Raw genomic sequence first — 19,688 nt, 5'->3', positions numbered from 1 at the left:
CTCTCTCGCCCTCTCACTCTCTCTCTTGCTCGCCCTCTTTCTCTCTCTCTCTTGCTCGCCCTCTTTCTCTCTCTCGCGTGCGCACCCTCTCTCTCTCTCGCCCTCTCACTCTCTCGCATCCGCGCCATCTCTCTTTCTCTGTGATGAAAAAAATCAAGATATACAGCTCTGGAAAAAAATACCACTTAAAAGTTTATTTGATTTTACCAAATTGAAAAACGCTGGAATATAATCAAGAAGAAGATGGATCCAGCCATCAAACCAAACTGAACTGCTTGAATTTTTGCACCAGGAGGAAAGGCATAAAGTTATCCAAAAGCATTGTGTAAGACTGGTGGAGGAGAACATGCCAAGATGCATGAAAACTGTAATTAAAGTACAGGATTATTCCACCAAATATTGATTTCTGAACTCTTAAAACTTTCTGAATATGAACTTTTTATTCTTTGCATTATTTGAGGTCTGAAAGCTCTGCATCTTTTTTTGTTATTTCAGCCATTTCTCATTTTCTGCAAATAAATGCTCTAAATGACAATATTATTATTTGGAATTTGGGAGCATTGTTGTCTATAGTTTGTAGAATAAAACAACAACGTTCATTTACGCAAGAAACGCTTACGGTGTGTTTAATTTGTTTAATGTGTGTTTTCTGACCTTCAGGATGCCGATTACTGTGACCAAGGCTGATGGGGTGACTGTGTTCACCATGACCCCCAACCCCAAGAGCAGATGCCCCCTGCTCTGCCAGATTCTGGGCACTCTGTGCTGCAGCCCGTTCTGCATGGTGTCTCGGAGCCTGAAGCAGCAGCTGGGAAAATCTCACACAGTTCTGGGGGTAAGATCTCATTCACCTTGTAAATGGACCTTATTTTAGTTGCTTTTCTGATGCCTGTGTTGGTTATTTATTACACTTAGAGTAAAGTCATCTAAAATATGAAGAAAAACATATAGAATTGTTTGGTAAACTACAAAAAATGTTTTATGAGGTAGAATCACCTGGAATGTTAAGCTTTTAGTTAACAGCTGTGCTGAACTTGTGAAGAGTTAATTACTTGAATGTCTTGCCTCTTACTGTGTTAAAGAGCATCAGTTTTGACACCTCTGTTCCTTGCTAGTGTTGCATAACATCTTATAATCCGGTGTGCCTTATGTATAAAAATAGACCAGAAAATAGACCTGCTTTGATGATGCGCCTTATATTGCGAAAAAATACACAAAATACAAATACATACAGTATACATTGAATAGCCCTATTTGAGTAATGTTCTAATCCATATTATGGCAAGAACTACTCAACTAATTAAGAAATGAAGGTCATTCAATCTAAAACATTTCAAGAAATTCAAGAAAATATCCTCAAGTGCAGTTTCAAAGACCATCAGAAATGTTATGATGGAACTGGCACTCATTAGGACCATCTCAGGAAAGGAAGAGCAAGAGTTTTTGCTGTTGTGCAGGATAAGTTCATCAGAATTACCAGCCTTAAAAACTACAAGTTAACAACTTAACCCCAGATAAGAGCACCTAAATGCTTTTTTTTTTTTTTTTACAGAGAATTTAGGTTTGTTTAACACTTTTAAGTTACTACATGATTCCTTATGTGTTCCTTCATAGTCTGGATCACTTCAGTATTTATTTACAATTTAGGAAAAAATAAAAAAAGAACGTTTATTGAGAAGGTGTGTTCAAATCTTTGACTGGTACTTACCAAATTCCATCATTTAGTCATTTATTTGCAGAAAATGAGAAATGGCTGAAATAGCGAAAAAGATACAGAGCTTTCAGACCTCAAATAATGCAAAGAAAACAAATTCATATTCATAAAGTTTTAAGAGTTCAGAAATCAATATTTGGTGGAATTACCCTGTTTTTTAATCACAGTTTTCATGCATCTTGGCATGTTCTCCTCCACCAGGCTTACACACTGCTTTTGGATAACTTTACGCCACTCCTGGTGCAATTTAGTAAAATCAAAGAAACTCAGTTTTTAAGTGGTCTTTTTTTTTTTTTTTACCAGCGCTGTATATAATGTACTCATCTCTTCCTACAGGCTCTACAGATTCTAGTTGGAGTGCTGAATCTGGGATTTGTGGGCATCATTAGATTTCTTGACCTGTACAGTGTGCTATGGGGTCTTGGCTTTGGGCTGGGAGCAATGGTAAGATACATTTTTATTAACTGCTATAATAAGGTAGAGACCTACTTCAACAGAAAGGGACTTAAGGACCTTTTTAGGGAACAAGTTCCAGCTGGTCTGTAACTGTGGAGATCAGAGACTGTAAAAAAGATGGACGCCGTGTCTCCGTTCCCATTCATTCAATGAAAATGAAGCCAAAATCTTCCGCCATGTTGGCGATCCTGCCACCTGATTCTGCGCAGTAGAGACCAGAGGAGGGAGAAAGACTGTGGAGAGCAGCCTACTCATTTAAATAACCCCGCCCCCGAGGGCTGCCTCGCGGTCACAGACTGCAGAGCGGGGCGGAGCGGAGCTAACGGTCTGTTATTGGTCCCGCCCATAAGTAGCCCTTTTACCATAACCACACCTTTTTTGAATAGAGCTGAATACGTTTTAAAAAACGAATTCTGTGGGGATATAAAAATTTGACAATATAAGCAGAGGTTACAGTAGCTGCTGCATTTAAATAATGGAGGTAGAATTACAGTATATTAGAAAAAAACGTGATTGAATGTTGTCTGTTTTGCCATTGAAACCTATGGGAATGGGTGGAGTTACACAGCTTTCTGAAACCGAACAGCAGGGGGCGCCCGACCTGTGGTGGCTTCACTTTTAAGAGACTATGCTCTGTCCAGCTATATACAGTCTATGGTGGAGATGAATTAAACAATGTTAAAAGGTTTAAAATGTAAGGTGGGTGGAGTGTCAGTAAGGAAGTAAATATTATCACGTTAAAACAAGAAAAACTGGCCTGTCTGGGCCCTGAAGCACTACCAGTCAGTGAATTTTACTGGCAGTGTAGTGGTTGTTGAGAATTGTCACTGCATGCCCTTCCCACTGTGTACATTAAGATGCACTTGATAGAACCACATATACTTATAGTAGTATAGCAGAATTACATTTTTATATTTTTATACACTATATTGCCAATTATTGAACTCAGGTTTTAATCACTTCCATGTCCACAGGTGTATAATTGAACCAAACACCTAGTCCTGCAGACTGCTTCTACAAACATTAGTGAAAGAATGGTTCTCAGGCTCTCAGGAGCTCAGTGAACTCCAGCATTGTGGTACTGTGATAGGAATATAATGTTAATTTCCTTATACGTTATGTATAGTCTATAATCATTTATATATTTCTTCATATGTTTCTTCTTTATATCTCTCTGTCTGTCTGTCAGTCTATCTATCATTAATTTAATCAATTAACCAATTAACTTTTAATTTCACGTGGGGATACATTGAGGGTGACCCTCATTTACAATGCAGCCAAACATTTATTTATTTATATACTATATAGTAAATATATAGTAAAAAAAACTATATATAAAATGAAGAAAAGATAATAACTGTAAAAGTAAAGTAAAAAGAACAATAAAAAAATGATAAATTAAATAATAATAAAAAAACTAAAAACATGAGGATACAAAAACTAACTAGATAAATAAATAAATTAATTAAAATAAATTAATTAAACAATTAAAAAAATTAAATAATAACAAACTAAAAAAAAGTCACAAGCTCTCTGATGGTGATTAGAAACTAAAAGTTTAAAATAATACAGTGATCCCAGCGAGCTGAGCTTCAACGTTTCCTGTAGTGAATTCCAGCTCGCTGGTGCTGCTCTGTAGCTAAAAGCAGATTTTCTCAGTTTACTAAAAACTCTCAGTACCTGACAGGTGATCCAGCCATGGATAATTAATGTTATTAATTGAGATCAGAGAAGAGATATTAAAACATTACGTTCCAGTACTCACAGTGTTAACCCTAACAGTCTTGAATTAATGCTGTGGACCTTTCATTTCAACCGGCTTGGTTTATGCTATTAACACAGTTTTAAATCTGAATATACTGTATAAATATCAGATATAAATGTGAGATTTTACAGGTCTTTTTTTGCCAAATAAGATTGAGTGCAGTTCATAAGTTGAAGTGATTAATTAACTTTTTGTATTTATCTTTATTTATCAGTTTATTGCAGCTGGCATTGGGTGCATCCTTGTGGAGAAGTTTCCCAGCCCGTGCCTGGTGAGTACTGTGTGCCACTCATAATGTCCCCATGATGATATAGATTTTAGCATTTATACATATATATGGTGATGTTTAAAGACAATATACAGACAGGTAACAAAAGAGAAATAAACATCTACACGGCTCTGGGACTTTTTATGTCTTTGTAGTAACAGAGTTCACATTATTATACTGATGCTTTTGTCTTTAGCGTCCTTTTAATAAGGCCAGTTTCAGCCAAGCTTTCTCTACCTTTGTTAACTTAAATTCCTCCCTTAAGGTTTGGAACAATGTCACACACATATCATCTTGCAGTGTAGCTCCTGTATTTTAGTTTATTTAATATTCTGCTGATATCTTAGAAATACGCATCCACCTCCTATAGATTCTTCTGCCATCAGCAGATGTTGTGTTGTGGTCTTTCTTGGCCTACTAGTCAATTTGCACCAAACAGAAGAAAAAGTAGAAGAAAAGGATAAAAAAGGCTCCTAAAAGAACAGACGAACAGCCACACTGGCGGCTATCTCATAGTAATGAAAACATATATGTATCAATCAAATGTATTTATATATTTTTTGTAATTTGTAATTATTTATAATTATCAGGTACATTTTAAGAAAGTTACATTCAGGATTCAAGGACATAAGTATATTTGTCAGCATATCCATACACTCTAAAAAACTGTATTCTGTATCACTGTCCTAATAAACAATATATATTTTAATTGCACATTTTTTATTTGAAAGCCAGACAATTTTGGATCATGGATAAATATGGATCGAGTTTTTAAGCCATATTTAGTTGATGATAATGTTTATAATCTTTATAATCTTTACTGGCACAAAAAACATGGGTACAAAAAAGGACTTTCACTGAAAGGTACTTTTTTGTACCTCAATATAAGGTACAGCCCCAGCGACAAGCTTTGTACTCTTTTAAGTACAAATCTGTACTTACTTTTCTTAGTGTGTAAAGTAAGATGTAAGAAGGAACTAAAATATAATAAAAATAAATGAATAAATAAGTAAATCAGATAAGTCAGGAGGAGATTGGGCAGGGGGGGGGTGTGGTCTGCTTGTATTACAATTGTAGTTTTATGTGCTGTCACAGGTTTTGCCAGGCCCTATTTCTACTTATGCCTTGTAGCCGCATTCCAGCTAACACAATTTCACGAGAAGCAGTTTCTGCCATTAAATTCAACCATTCATTTAACTCATGTATTTATATATTTTATTTATATCGCATTTTACAACAGTTAGTTCCGACCTCACAATCTGATTGGTTGAGAAGTGTTCTAGCCGTGATGATATTTGTGATAACATCACGGCCTTCTCAGACTAAACCTGTATCACTCCGCCGACGCGTTGCCGAGTAACGGCGTATACACACAGTACAGCTTAGAATCATCAACGGCATCAGCGGCAGGGTTAGCTTAGCACAGGCTAGCACTCAGCCACGGCACGCTCGCCCGCAGCGCTGGTTCGACTTTTTTGGAAAAAGTTACAGAAAATCGCTTGGCTAATGCCGTCTGACAGCCAGAACGCTAACCAACCAGGCTAGGCTAAGCTAAGTTAATGCTGAGCTAAAGCAAGCTTCACTAACCTAACTACAGTCGGCTGGCTAGCTAAAACCAACACCACCCAGTTAAACAAGCAGAAATGCTCAAAAATGCACAGCTTTCACCTGAAGTCAACTCCACGGAGCAGGAGAGGAGAGTATTAGCGTTATTTCACTCTCCTAACGTTACCATCTTCACTTATTCCCAATTTTGATTTCAAGCTAACTTTCGTGGTGTTAGTCTGTATAAACCATACACCGTTTTTGTAGTTAAGTTTCAGTTCTGTTACAGTTGTGGTGGAACTACTTTTTGGCAGAAGGCACACTCCATATTAAAGTATATTCATTCTTAATTTCTTAAAGCTCTTTGATTTATTTTCTTAATTCATTTTGTAAAAAAATAAACTCTTGTATAAAAGCAATAGAACACTCGAGGTCGTGTGTTATCACGAATAATTTTACAACTGATGTTGTCGTTGGAACATCCATCTCTTTCAGGTTGGATAGGTGGGCAGTCAGTAACTCGGAGGAAGGCAGAGAGATGGAATTAGTTTTGACTGGATTTATATTGCACAGAAAATATGAAACGTTTTAAGTGTGGCTAATGACTCCAGCAGGTCTGAATAAAACAGCCTAAATATGGGGAGAAAGTCAGAAGGTAACATAGACACGGAGGCTCTCTGAAACACCAGCATCCACCCACTCCACCGTCCGTCCACAAACCTGAGTGATCGTGTGCATTGTGTTGTAGTGGATAACAGCACCAGCATCCCAGTTTACCACAATTCCCATATGTCCTGTATTACTGTAACGGGGAGAGACTGATTTAGGCTTTCTCAACTGCTTTGATAGGCTCAAAGTCACACACAGTCCTTGCTGATGCCACAATATTACAATACTTGTTTTGTAAATGTGTAAAGCAAGCATGAAACTAAAAGTGTGGTAACTATGGGTTCGTTTGGTTTATCTGGTTTTAAATCAGAAGGTCTAATTCAATTATTGAATTAAGCAAAGTCAAATAAGAGTTCCTATAATGTTCATGTTTTGACAGTTTTTTGCATGTTGATTTTTCTATTTTACAGATCGGCTTTTCAATCCTGCTGAATGTGTTCAGTATTGGAATGGCTATAACTGGAATTGTGTTTTATTCAATGGACCTAACATATTTGCCTCTTTCTAACAACTGTAAGAAAGTATATGGATATGGAAACGGATATGGGTATGGACATGGAGATACGTATGGAGATAGATATCCTTATTACAAGACTACAACAGCTTCACCCACAATAAATGACGTGATTAAAAACTGTGAGCGCTACTTCTTCATGTTTAAGGTATTTCCTTTTTTTTTTGTACAAAACACTTACAGGGCACTTTTTATTTGATGTCCTCTGATGCAGACCTTTCTGAAGTCCAGCTTGTTAGATTTGTACAGACTTTAAAATAAGTTTTGGGAGTTCATGCCCAGTGGTAAGGTGTAAAGCTTAGATCGGGCCCAAAATATCCAGCCAGATCCGATCCGATGCTCGAGCCCAACCCAAGCCTGATTTAAACCCGACATTTTTTTTGTAGCAGAGCCTTAAAACAGAGCTTTAAAAAACATTTTCGGGCTGTCAGAATGAGTGAAATCTGTTCAGAATGATGTTAATTAACATTGCAACACTGAAGAAGCATAGACCTATTACGTATATAAGAAAAAACGTTTTTTTTTTTTTTAAGATCAGATCTCCAAAAGATTAAAACATGAACAATGATCCACAGCCTAAACATCGGTAAATTAGGCTACAAGAATGATGTCTGCATGTCTTTCCTTTAATCTAATATAATTTAACCTGGTTTAATAATAGAAAATAATTTTTAAACAAATGAATTTTTTATATTGAGCTTATAGTCTATGTGCAAAAACACAAAAAAACAATAATTAGTCTTTGCAACTTTTTTTAAAACACAGTTTGATTTTTTTTTACTTTTCTATATTGAGATTATCATGCCATAGCTTTATATAAAATAAAAAATAGCTTAAAAAAAAGAAACAGACACCTAGGGGGCCTTGGGTTGGGTCTTGTTCAGACAGAGATGCTAAGCTCTAATAAAGTGTCCAAATTCTTGTTTGGAATGAGGGGAAGGGGGTTGTTTTTAACCACTTCCTATAGTATCTCTGTCTGACTCAAAAACAAAGGGATAGAGAACCAAATGAGAAATGGGGTTGGACCATCTACTGTCACAATTTACAATGACATGCCAAAATCCATGTAATATCAATCTGTAAAATTGATATTGATTGAAGGGTTGCCTCAGGGTACCCTTGGGAATGCCAATGCATGTATAAGTTATGTTATTTTATCTTAAGATTGCGGTTAAACACTGGGCACATGCTTATATGGCAAGGTAATTTGAACAATTGTTGAGTTCAAGTCCCATGCTTGTCCTGTGTCCCATGACTTTTGGCATGCCAGTGTATTTAATCGTGTTATTAGAACCCTGCATTATTGTAACACATTCATAATAATGACTCACACTTTTGAATTCATCATAATTAATTATACTGGTCTGCTCTACATAGGTGATTTTTGGAGGACTAAACATCATAATGATCATGTCTAGCATCCTAGAAATCTGCTTCACGATCAGCTCATGCGTTCTGTATGTGAAGGCTCTGTGCAAGAAGAACAAAGAAGACCACATGGTAAAAAAGTATTTAATGTGATGCTCTGCCAGGAATCTTTGTTTCAGAACCAAATAATATTGTAAGATTTTAGATAGATATGTATTTCCTAGTAAAGTCAATTATTTAAATCTGAGTGTGCTACAGTGCAGTCTGGAAACATCTCTATAAGGCTATCTTTATTGTTGTCTATAAGACTCTCTCTATAACTCGCAACATGACTGTCTATGTGACTCAATATGGATTATAGGACTCTCTATATGACTATATCTCTCTATACGACTCTCTCTTTAGGATGCTATACTGACTCTCTATCTAGGACTGTCTATAACACTCCATATAGGACTCTATAGAGCTTGCTATTTGACGTTATATGACTCTTTGTAGGACTAAAAGAAAACCATGAAGAATATGATTCAATAGTACTCTCTGTCTGACTATTTAGGACTGCATAGAACTCGCTATATGAATCTATATGGTCCTCTATAGGACTAGGTGGCTATATGATTAAATAGGACTCTATATATGATTCTCTTTATGGTTCTCTATATGACTCTATATGATTTTTTTATGACTGTATGATTTTCTATAGGATTTATATGATTCTCTACATGACTCTTTGTGATTTTCTATATGACTCTATATGGTTCTTTTTAGGACTATATTATTCTGTATATAGTTCTCTATATGGTCCTCTATATGACTAAGAGGCTATATGATTATTTAGGACTCTATATATGATTCTCTATATGATTCTCTGTATTACTCTATATGATTCTCTATATGCGTCTATATGATTCTCTATAGGACTCTATATGGTTCTCTGTAGGACTCTACGGGGCTCTTTATGACTCTATATGACTCTCTATGATTCTGTATATGACTCTATATGTGTCTATATGATTCTCTATAGGACTCTATATGTGTCTATATGATTCTCTATAGGACTCTACAGGACTCTTTAGGACTCTATATGATTCTCTATATGCTTCTATATGATTCTCTACATGACTCTATATATTTGATATATTTTGGGTTTGATTTTACAGGAGGATTCGGAGCTTCAGAAGCCCCTTGTGGAGGAAGTCCTTTCCAGCCCAGCATGTTAGAAACACTACAATACCCAGAATTCTTATGATAACGTAATTTATATTAATAACTATCTTTATGTTACTGTACTGCATAGTAAAATGTAATCCAACTATAGTAAAAAGCTTCTTTATTATTAAATCTTTTACAGATATTCTTTTTACTGCTGGTAGTATCATTTTGTAAGCTTACATGTAGAATTTTTCGTCGTATATGTACACTACATTTGTGTTTCTTTGATTTATAGACATAATAAAGATGTAATGCATGCTCATCTACAGTTTCTGCTGCTTCTGTTCATTTCATCTTTAAAATATTATTGAGTTTAAGATAATAAGTGCTCCATATAAATAATAAGCATGAGGACGTTAAGAAATGTTATGAGTGAAATAGGTCAAACCAGAGAGAAATAATACAAAAACAAAAAGAATTACAGGACTTCATGGGAGCATTTCTTTTTATTTTCTACATACGTTCATTATTGTGGTTTAAATAATAATACTGAAAATTTGTTTTGTTCTCAAAATACAGTCAACACCTTTTACGCATGGTTTTGGAATTATCTATAATTGATTGAAAAACTTACATATAATACATAAAATGCATATAAATGCAAATTTGTATTCTGATTGATATACCATTGTTAATCATGTATATTATTATTTATGTTACATTTTACTTATTTATTTATTTTTGGTCTCATGACTCTTATTTTGAATTTGTTAAGCTGTTGTGTTGCAAAGCTCAGGTGTGCCTTAAGTACAGTACTGAATGGAAGTGAATTAGGAGGCAGAAATCCAGAGGTCGAAAAAGTACTGAAAAATTGTAATTAAGTAAAAGTACCTTTACTTTGCTACAATTCTACTCAAGTAAAAGTACCCATCTAAAAATCTACGTGAGTAAAAGTAAAAAAAATACTCAATTAAAAAATTTACTTTGAGTAAAAGTTACAAAGTTACTTTTGTTAATTTGATGTAAAAAAGTACAAATCATAAATTAAATAATTATTAAATTAAATAATTTGGACCTCTCAGGCAGTATTTTTTCAGACCACTCCATAAAACATTTTCAAGAACAAGTGGCATTTTTTTTCTTTACTGATAAAAAGTTAAAAAGTTATGATCATATATGTGACTATAAACTGTATTTTTATAGTTTTACAGTTCATTATGTTTTTTTAACTTTCCATTGCTATGCTTTAACTGATATTTACATGTTTTTTTAACAATCAAGCAGATTGTTTAATGTTCCCAATAAAAACTTAAGGAAATATCATTAAAAACATGAAAAGATACAAAAAAAAAAACTGTTGGTCGGTGCATGCGCAGTGCTGGAAAGAAGCACATATCAATGGGTAGCATAACTTGACAGAACACCGGTTCCCCCAAGCACAGCTGATTCACATAGCGTCTCTGCTGCTAACCACAATAAACACCCCTGGGAAAAGTTCAGCTGCGCTGCCATGGAGAACAAAACTCAATTTTATTTTTTTATTCAGACATTTATTTTTTTCCCAGCATTTTATTTTTTACTCAGTAACGGGGAGTTTTCCAATGTAGTGAAGTAAATTACTTGGGTCAAAATGAACTTGAGTAAAAGTAATATGACAAATTACTCATAAGATATACTCAATTACAGTAATGTGAGTAATAGTAATTAGTTACTTTCCACCTCTACAGAAATCTCATCTGTAGCTGTTGTCCTGCAGCGCCACAATGTTGTTATGAACTACATTATTATACTTCAGTATTACAGTAAGCCTTGTTGTGATGAGCTGTGTCAGCTGGGCCTCTGCGAAACTGGTTTAGATTTTACGGAAGTTTTCAGGGTGTATTTCCCCTGCTGAGAGAAAGGGGAACGTCTGGAGGTGTAATACTGCACTTAGCACTTAGAGAAGGTGAGTTTTTGAAATCTGTTATTCATTTCTAAGGTAACATTATTATTATTATTATTATTATTGTTATTATTATTATTATTATTATTATTATTATTATTATTATTGCAGTAAACACCATGGCAGGTGTGAGGTTACAGTGGTAATGGATGAAATGATGCATAGAAGAGTTGTATGAGTTTATGAAGTTATTACATAAAATATTTATGGACGTGCTGTGTGAGGTCTGAGACATTATTGTACCATAGAATAGGTTGGGCCTAATATGTATTGACTATATGGTGTTGAGGTTTGGGGGCACGAGGGAGCTCCCAGTATGCTCAGTAGCTGCCTAAAAGTCACCTCATAATAATTTTCACCAAACAGTATATTGATATTATCTTTCCTTATATCTGTTCATGGAAGAACACTGTAGAAATGAAGCATGAATATAATATAGAGTACTCAGTGTACAGCTTGTATAGCAGCATACATTTTAAATATACCAAATGCAGTTTAAAATACTTATATCAGCCTTTCAGCTCCATACTCAAATACAGTGTAGACAATATAGTACAAAGAAAATAGACTATTTTAATAAATATAAAATAAAATATAAAACAAATAAGATAAATATAAATATAACATAACTAACATACCTGACATTTGTTTCACATATATATTACCTAATTAACATTGGCTTCATAGTCCTTAAAATAGAGCCTTTTGGAATTTGATAAGCTAGTTGACCAGTACAGCTCTTGACCATCCTAGGGTATGTTTTTGTTTAAGATGTTTTTTTAATTTATTCAAGAACCTGTGACCTCTTTGTGACTTTATATGCTTCTATATGATTCTCTATATGACTATATGGTTCTCTATGGGACACTATAATATTTTCTATATGACTCTATACGACTCTATATGACTACATGACACTATATGACTCTATATGACTTTATATGCTTCTATATGATTCTCTATATGACTTTATATGCTTCTATATGATTCTCTATATGACTATATGGTTCTCTATGGGACTCTACTGGACTCTATATGACTATATGACTCTATATGATTCTCTATTACCTCTATATAGTTTTCTATAGGACTCTATATAATTGCCTATATGGTACTTTCTAGGACTCCCTATATGACTATATTACTCTATATGGTTTTCTATAGGACTATATATAATTTTCTATGGTTCTCTATAGGACTCCATATGGTTCTCTATAGGACTACTACTTTCTATTGGACTACATGACTCTATATGGTACTAGTTTATTGGATTCTATATTTCTATTATGTTTTTTTTTTTTTTTTAATCCAAGAACCTGATCTACTTGTTCACGCTTAAAAACATATAAATACATTTCTACAGTGTATTTGTGTTCATATGTGTGTTTTCTGATCTTTAGGATGTCGATGACTGTGTGTAACTCTAAGGCAGTGAATATGTTCACCTTGACCCCCAACCCCAAGAGCATATACCCACTGCTCTGCCAGCTTCTGTGCTGCAGGTCGTTCTACTCCGTGTTTGGAAGCCTGAAGCAGCACATGGCCAGCTTTCAGACAGTGCTGGGGGTAAGCTCTACATTTACCTTGTGAATTGACATGAGTTTGGTACCTCAGTTGGACCACCTTTATCTTTGATTGCTGCACACATTCACTGTGGCATTGTTTCAATAAGCTTCTACAACGTCACAAAATTTATCTTAATCCAGTGTTGCATTAATTTTTCACTAAGATCTTGCAGCAGCATTGATGATGGTAGAGTCTGACCAACCACTGCACAAAGCAGCTCTTCTCCATCCAGCACATCCCAAAGATTCTCAATGAGGTTAAGATCTGGACTCTGTGGTGAACTCTCTCTCAATCCATGTGTGAAAATGATGATCTCATGCTCCCTGAACCCTGAACTCTTTCACAATTCCAGCAAAATGAATCCTGGCATTGTCATCTTGGAATATGGCCATGCCATCAGGGAAGATAAAATCCATTGAGGGTTGCCCTCGATGTACTTCCGAGTCAAAATAAAGGTTGATTGATGGAGTGTTTAATATCTTAGTCTGATTGATACTGCCTACATTTGGTTCTAAATCTGCTGTTCAGTACACGTGGTTTGGCTCCCAGTAAACCAGAGCATTTAAGTGATAGTTTTATATTATATATAAAGATAAAGATTTAAAGACAGATTTCCATTAAGGCTGGGTGCAGCAGCATTAGCATTAGTAGCTAACCGCAAACGAGATAGTGTAGTTAGCAGCTAATACTAATGCTGTCTGATAATATAACCTCAGAGCTAGTGCTTAGTTCGGTTAGCGGCTAATGCTAATGCTCCTTCAGCCTCAGTGCTGGAGAAACTTTACTGCTACTTACTTAACCTGACTGGTAAAACTCATACATAAGGCTCATGGATTATAAGGTGCACTGACGATTTTTGGGAAAATGAAAGGATTTTAAGTGCACCTTATAGTGCTAAAAATACAGTATTATACGTAACGTGTAAAATTTTATGACATGACTCTGTTTATGACTCTTTATAAGCATGTAATAATGCCCTCATCTCTTTCTACAGACTCTACAGATCATGGTTGGATTAGTGAATGTGGGATATGGGGTCTTCATTCTTTATCTTGGCAGTATGATTTGGAGCACCTGCATTTGGCTGGGAGCAGTGGTAAGATCTGAATTTCATTAACTATTTCCTATAAATCTTGGCTTATAAATGTGAATATCAGAATTGATAACTGTTCCCCTGGTTTAGTTGTCCTCTCTGTATCCCTGACTACAAATCTGAATTAAACCAAATCACAAAAAAGGTGATTAATTTATCTTACACTCATTGGCAATAAAAAAAACACCCTGAATTGCTCCAAAACTCAGCATACAGTTAGCCTATGTCTCTGGCAGATATGTAAATGTGGTCTGATTAGACTTGTACTGCCCTAAAAAGACTCTCATTGGCTACTTTTGGGTAGTGTAGCTCTTGGTGAGAAATCATTATCTGCTAGACATGCCTGTACACAGAAAGTTCGTATCTTAACAGCTCGACACTTTTGCGCGTCTCAGCAGAGGATACTGACCTGAGCGTTCACACTGTGAAGATACGCCAACAGCTCATTTAAGGAAACAGCAATGTTATTTTATTCTGTTTATTGTTGATTTAAAAGTTGGATTTGTGCAGTGCAGCATGTCTGCTGAGGGTGCGCAGTGCGCAAGGCCCTCCTGCATGGGTAAAAAAGAACTGTTGTTAGGGTTTTAATCAGTCAGTGGCGCACCTGTGTTTCTCATTGCCAAAATAGAAACAAGCCAGAATTTTACCTAATAACACCTCACTTCCAGACCACCACACCCATCGACGTCGATATATTCCTAAACTCTGAAGCAATTTTAACAGCGCAGGTGCAAAGTCTTGAAAATAGATTGTTGACAGGGTGCAAGATAGCAAAGAGCATTACGACGCACCTTGCCAGAGTGTACGATAGGGCCCATTCTGTCTGGTACAATCATCGCACTGCCTACCACCTGGGTCATATCGTCTTTAGTAACAGATGTCAGGTTAGACTATTGAGTCCTTGGCCCTCCTGTTCCCCAATTTTCATTTATTATTTATATTTATTAGAGCCTCCTTTCAGTTGTACCCTTTTCCCCAATCAACATTTCCTTTCACTCTAATATTGTAATTACTTACATACTGTATATCATCAGTACATTCACACATATAAAGACATTAAGGAGTTTTGTTTTTCTTTATTTTATCAGTTTTTTGCATCTGGCATCTTATGTGTCATTGCAGACAAGTTTCCCAGCCCTTGCATGGTGAGTATTGTGTACCACTCAACATTTACCCAGATTGGATAGATGGATAGATCTAACAATGTATATTTATGTTAATTATATGACATGCAATATACAGAGAGGTGTCAAAAATTAAAACATCATAAACTCTATTTGTATGGTGTTGGGAGCCACTAGAACAGATTCAGGGCTCCTTAGCAAAGCTTCTATTACAAGTCTCTGGAACTGTATGTGAGGCATCTTTCCTCAGTTGACATCTGTTAGTGTTGAACTGGATTGAGATCTTATCACTGTGAAGGCCACAAAATCTGATTTATCATTAAGTGTAAAGTTTGTATAAAGCAATGGTCAATCTCTTATTCTGGTACTAGTGGCCAGTGTCTGGAAATAATTGGCCCTACAGATCCTACAAGTCCAATCAAGGCTTCTTTAGACAGAACTTCCAGAACTGTCTTTTGTATTTGTGCTCCCAGATATGTAGTGGACGTCATTGGCATGTTTCAGAGATATTAGCCATCATTATGGGGCACTGCTGGTCTGGTGATAGCCACAAAAGGACTGTAATTAGCTGTAAAGATGTTTTGATGCTGCTACATCAACTAAATCTTCTTCTCATAACTGATCTGAATAGAAATTCCACTTATTTTTTGAAGAATAAAGAATGAAGAATCTGCCTAGGTTCAGCTGATGTATGTATGGCAGCGCCACCTGAGACTTGCCATTAGTGTTGGCACAAGCGTCTTGATCCAATTCCCTTATTATACTCTGCAACCAGGGTGTTGGCACAAGCGACTCAGACCAATTGCTATATTATACTCGGCAACCAGGGTTTTGGGACAAGTAGCTTATAGCCAATTTCCTTTATTATTGTGTGCAATCAGGTTGTTGCCACAAGCGACTTGGTCCAGTACCCATTTTATATTCTGCCAAATACTCTAGTTGCACCTGCAGCACTTTGCCTAGATGTGAGAAGAGATATTTGGCCACATTTTGGTCTAAATCTTGTATTTGGCCTGGAAATGGCCAAAGTGATGGATGTAGAGTCTCTATTTTAGTCATTAAATTGTTGCAAGGATAAATAACTGTTCATTTGAGCGAAAGCAGAATTTCTTCTAAGAAATAGTAGTTTCCATAATGTAGTTTCCTTAATTGGGTTTGGGAAAGGCAATACATAATATTATTATTATACTTTTTTAAAATTATTATTATTATTTAAGGATGTCCTGATCTTTCTCTTTTACAGGTCAACCTTGCGGTCTTGGGGAATGTCCTCAGTTTTGGACTGTCTATAAATGCTATTGTGGTTTATTCAACGGATCTAGCACAGTTGCCTCGTGCTTTCAGCTGTGCTCTACCTGGCGACTCATATGGATACAGATATCGCTATTATGGGACTACACTAATTCCAACCACGATAGATGACAGAGTGGCAAACTGTGAGCGCTACAAGCACATGCTGGACGTATGTCATTTTGCAGCTTCACTTCAAAAGTTTTTCAAGGCACTTTAGTGTCGTGTTTTAAGCTGAGCTAAGTAGAAATCCTCTCTTATTCACCTTATTTTGCCACGCCCACTCTGTTTTGGAGTTTCCAGTCATTTTATATACAGTAAAATGGAAGAGACCACTTCAATTTCTTTGAATTTGCTATTTATAGGTTTATGTTTGAGTAAAATGAAAATTTTATTCTATAAACTACAGCCACCAATCACCAGCACACACTGCTTTTGAATAACTTTATGCCATTTCCTGGTGCAAAAATTCAACAGTAAATTCGGATTTGATTTCTGATTTCTAAATTGCTTGACTGTTTGCACGGATAATTCTAGCCAGATACAGTCATTCACAATCATTACCACCCACTGCTCAACTATCCACTGTGGGTGGATTATATAGCCTTCTATGATGTATTCCTGATACACACGCAACACTGTGCATCGAGGAATACCCACAAAATACCCACTAAACTTCCTGGTATTCCTTGTACACATGCCAATGAAGATCGAGGACACAGATATAATAACTTGTTCCTGTCCCAAGACTGTAGGCATGTCATTTTATTGTATAACTGTGTTATTATTACAATTATATATATATATACATAATAATTGCTTGCAACCTCTAATGGTGAATTATTCTGCTCTGCTCCACCTAGTTTTCATTAGGAGGACTGGACGTCATGATGATCCTGCTGGGCGGAATCCAGCTTTGCCTCACGTTCAGCTCATGCCTTCTGTGTCTGAAGGCTTTGTGCATGAAGATGAAAGAAGAACAAACGGTATTGATTTTATGGTTGCTGCTGACACTGTATGATACCAGAGGTGTCAGCAGAGTTAATTTACTGGGGATTTACAATGAGGAAGTGGGAGCAAAAGTTAACACATAAGCTATAATGAAGACCTGTATACTTGGACAAGCCCAAGAAAGTTTAGTTTTATAAATTCAGAAACCACATCCTTAACTGTGACGCTGCTCCACTTAATCATTCAATAAATTAAACATATAATAACCACAGACTTAAACAAAGTCACACCAATTTAAGATGAGGGCAAGACCACAGACAGTTAAATTCACTTGAAGAACCAGTCAGATTCTTGTTTTAGGTGAGATTTGGACAAAAGACAGCTAAATTCAGTAAAACAACCAGTCAGATTCTTTGTTTTAGGTGAGATTGGGACAACAGACAGCTAAATTTAGTAAAAGAACCAGTCAGATTCTTTGTTTTAGGTGAGATTGGGACAACAGACAGCTAAATTTAGTAAAAGAACCAGTCAGATTCTTTGTTTTAGGTGAGATTTGGACAAAAGACAGCTAAATTCAGTGAAACAACCAGTCAGATTCTTTGTTTTAGGTGAGATTGGGACAACAGACAGCTAAATTTAGTAAAAGAACCAGTCAGATTCTTTGTTTTAGGTGAGATTTGGACAAAAGACAGCTAAATTCAGTGAAACAACCAGTCAGATTCTTTGTTTTAGGTGAGATTGGGACAACAGACAGCTAAATTTAGTAAAAGAACCAGTCAGATTCTTTGTTTTAGGTGAGATTTGGACAACAGACAGCTAAGTTCAGTGAAACAACCAGTCAGATTATTTGTTTTAGGTGAGATTTGGACAACAGACAGCTAAGTTCAGTGAAACAACCAGTCAGATTCTTTGTTTTAGGTGAGATTTGGACAACAGACAGCTAAGTTCAGTGAAACAACCAGTCAGATTCTTTGTTTTAGGTGAGATTTGGACAAAAGACAGCTAAATTCAGTAAAACAACCAGTCAGATTCTTTGTTTTAGGTGAGATTTGGACAACAGACAATTAAATTCAGTGAAACAACCAGTCAGATTCTTTGTTTTAGGTGAGATTTGGACAACAGACAATTAAATTCAGTGAAACAAACAGTCAGATTCTTTGTTTTAGGTGAGATTTGGACAACAGACAGCTAAATTCAGTAAAACAACCAGTCGGATTCTTTGTTTTAGGTGAGATTTGGACAACAGACAGCTAAATTCAGTAAAACAACCAGTCGGATTCTTTGATTTAGGTGAGATTTGGACAACAGACAGCTAAATTCAGTAAAACAACCAGTCGGATTCTTTGATTTAGGTGAGATTTGGACAACAGACAGCTAAATTCAGTAAAACAACCAGTCAGATTCTTTGTTTCCTGTGCCTTAGAAATGTTAGCGAGACATGTTATCTCTGAGGCCTAGAAAATGCACATATGGGTGTAGTATACAGTGGCAGGTATATTCTGGACTAAAACTGTCCCAGCCAATTTTAATTTGTGCTTTAATTTGTCATGGCTGACCTTAAGTAGGTCTGTATTAACCTTTTACATATTTGTGTGATTTTTACAGGAGGATCCAGAGCTTTACAAGCCGCTCATGAAGAAAGCCCTTCCCAGCCCTGTGTGTTAGATAACATACAATGTCCAGAATTATTATGATTATTGATGATAATTCATTAAGAATTATTTGGAATTTAGATCAACTTTATATCAGATTTTCTTTATTTGCTTACATAATGAAATATAATCCACTGTAAATAAAGACCTCTCAAATAGGAGGAATGTTTAGTAGCTAATTTGTGCCTACTAACAATAAGCGTTCCCTTGATTTACAGACATAAATAAAGATGTAATACATTTTTATCTACATTAAATACTGCTTCTTTTCATGTTCATTGTTCAAACTGCCCAACACATCCCAGTCACAATTATTATGTGGTGCACCATCATTCCAGCAATAAACTGGATAAACTGAATCTATTTATTTAAAAAAATCTATAAGAGATGAGAGGACTGAACTGTTGGCCCTAGGGCCTGTCCCATAAAATACCCCATAAAATATTGAAACAATACATGGCACATTTTGTTCAAAACACATGTCTGTCACACACATCAACAGTAAAGAATGATCAGAATGGCAAAAGGCAAACTGTAAAATGTGTGGGCAAGTGCACGGTGGTCCATGGTTGGCTGTCAGCCATCAGACAGGCATGCATCAGGAGAGCAACACTGAAGA

At 35.9% G+C, this 19,688-nt stretch overlaps 2 protein-coding genes across 2 annotated transcripts; both read left to right on the top strand.

Annotated features, from left to right (window-relative positions):
- Positions 1 to 661: 661 nt before the first annotated feature.
- On the top strand, positions 662 to 9,774 carry LOC111192132 (uncharacterized). The gene is made up of 6 exons (XM_022668707.2): positions 662 to 835; positions 2,051 to 2,158; positions 4,150 to 4,206; positions 6,828 to 7,079; positions 8,309 to 8,431; positions 9,460 to 9,774. Exons 1-6 carry the CDS (start codon positions 662 to 664, stop codon positions 9,517 to 9,519), a joined length of 774 nt encoding a protein of 257 aa, XP_022524428.2. The 3' UTR covers positions 9,520 to 9,774.
- A 1,435-nt stretch (positions 9,775 to 11,209) lies between these two features.
- LOC111192137 (uncharacterized) lies at positions 11,210 to 19,326 on the top strand. Its single transcript, XM_022668744.2, has 7 exons — positions 11,210 to 11,396; positions 12,794 to 12,959; positions 13,954 to 14,055; positions 15,141 to 15,197; positions 16,420 to 16,638; positions 17,330 to 17,452; positions 19,023 to 19,326. The coding sequence occupies exons 2-7, from the start codon at positions 12,795 to 12,797 to the stop codon at positions 19,080 to 19,082; spliced, it is 726 nt and encodes a 241-aa protein (XP_022524465.2). The 5' UTR covers positions 11,210 to 11,396; position 12,794; the 3' UTR covers positions 19,083 to 19,326.
- Positions 19,327 to 19,688: the final 362 nt, after the last annotated feature.

This window comes from Astyanax mexicanus, chromosome 1 (genome assembly GCF_023375975.1).
Source record: "Astyanax mexicanus isolate ESR-SI-001 chromosome 1, AstMex3_surface, whole genome shotgun sequence".
Taxonomy (NCBI): Eukaryota; Metazoa; Chordata; class Actinopteri; order Characiformes; family Acestrorhamphidae; genus Astyanax; species Astyanax mexicanus.
The sequence above is the reverse complement of the archived record's forward strand: the minus strand, read 5'-3'. Positions and strand labels throughout refer to the sequence as shown.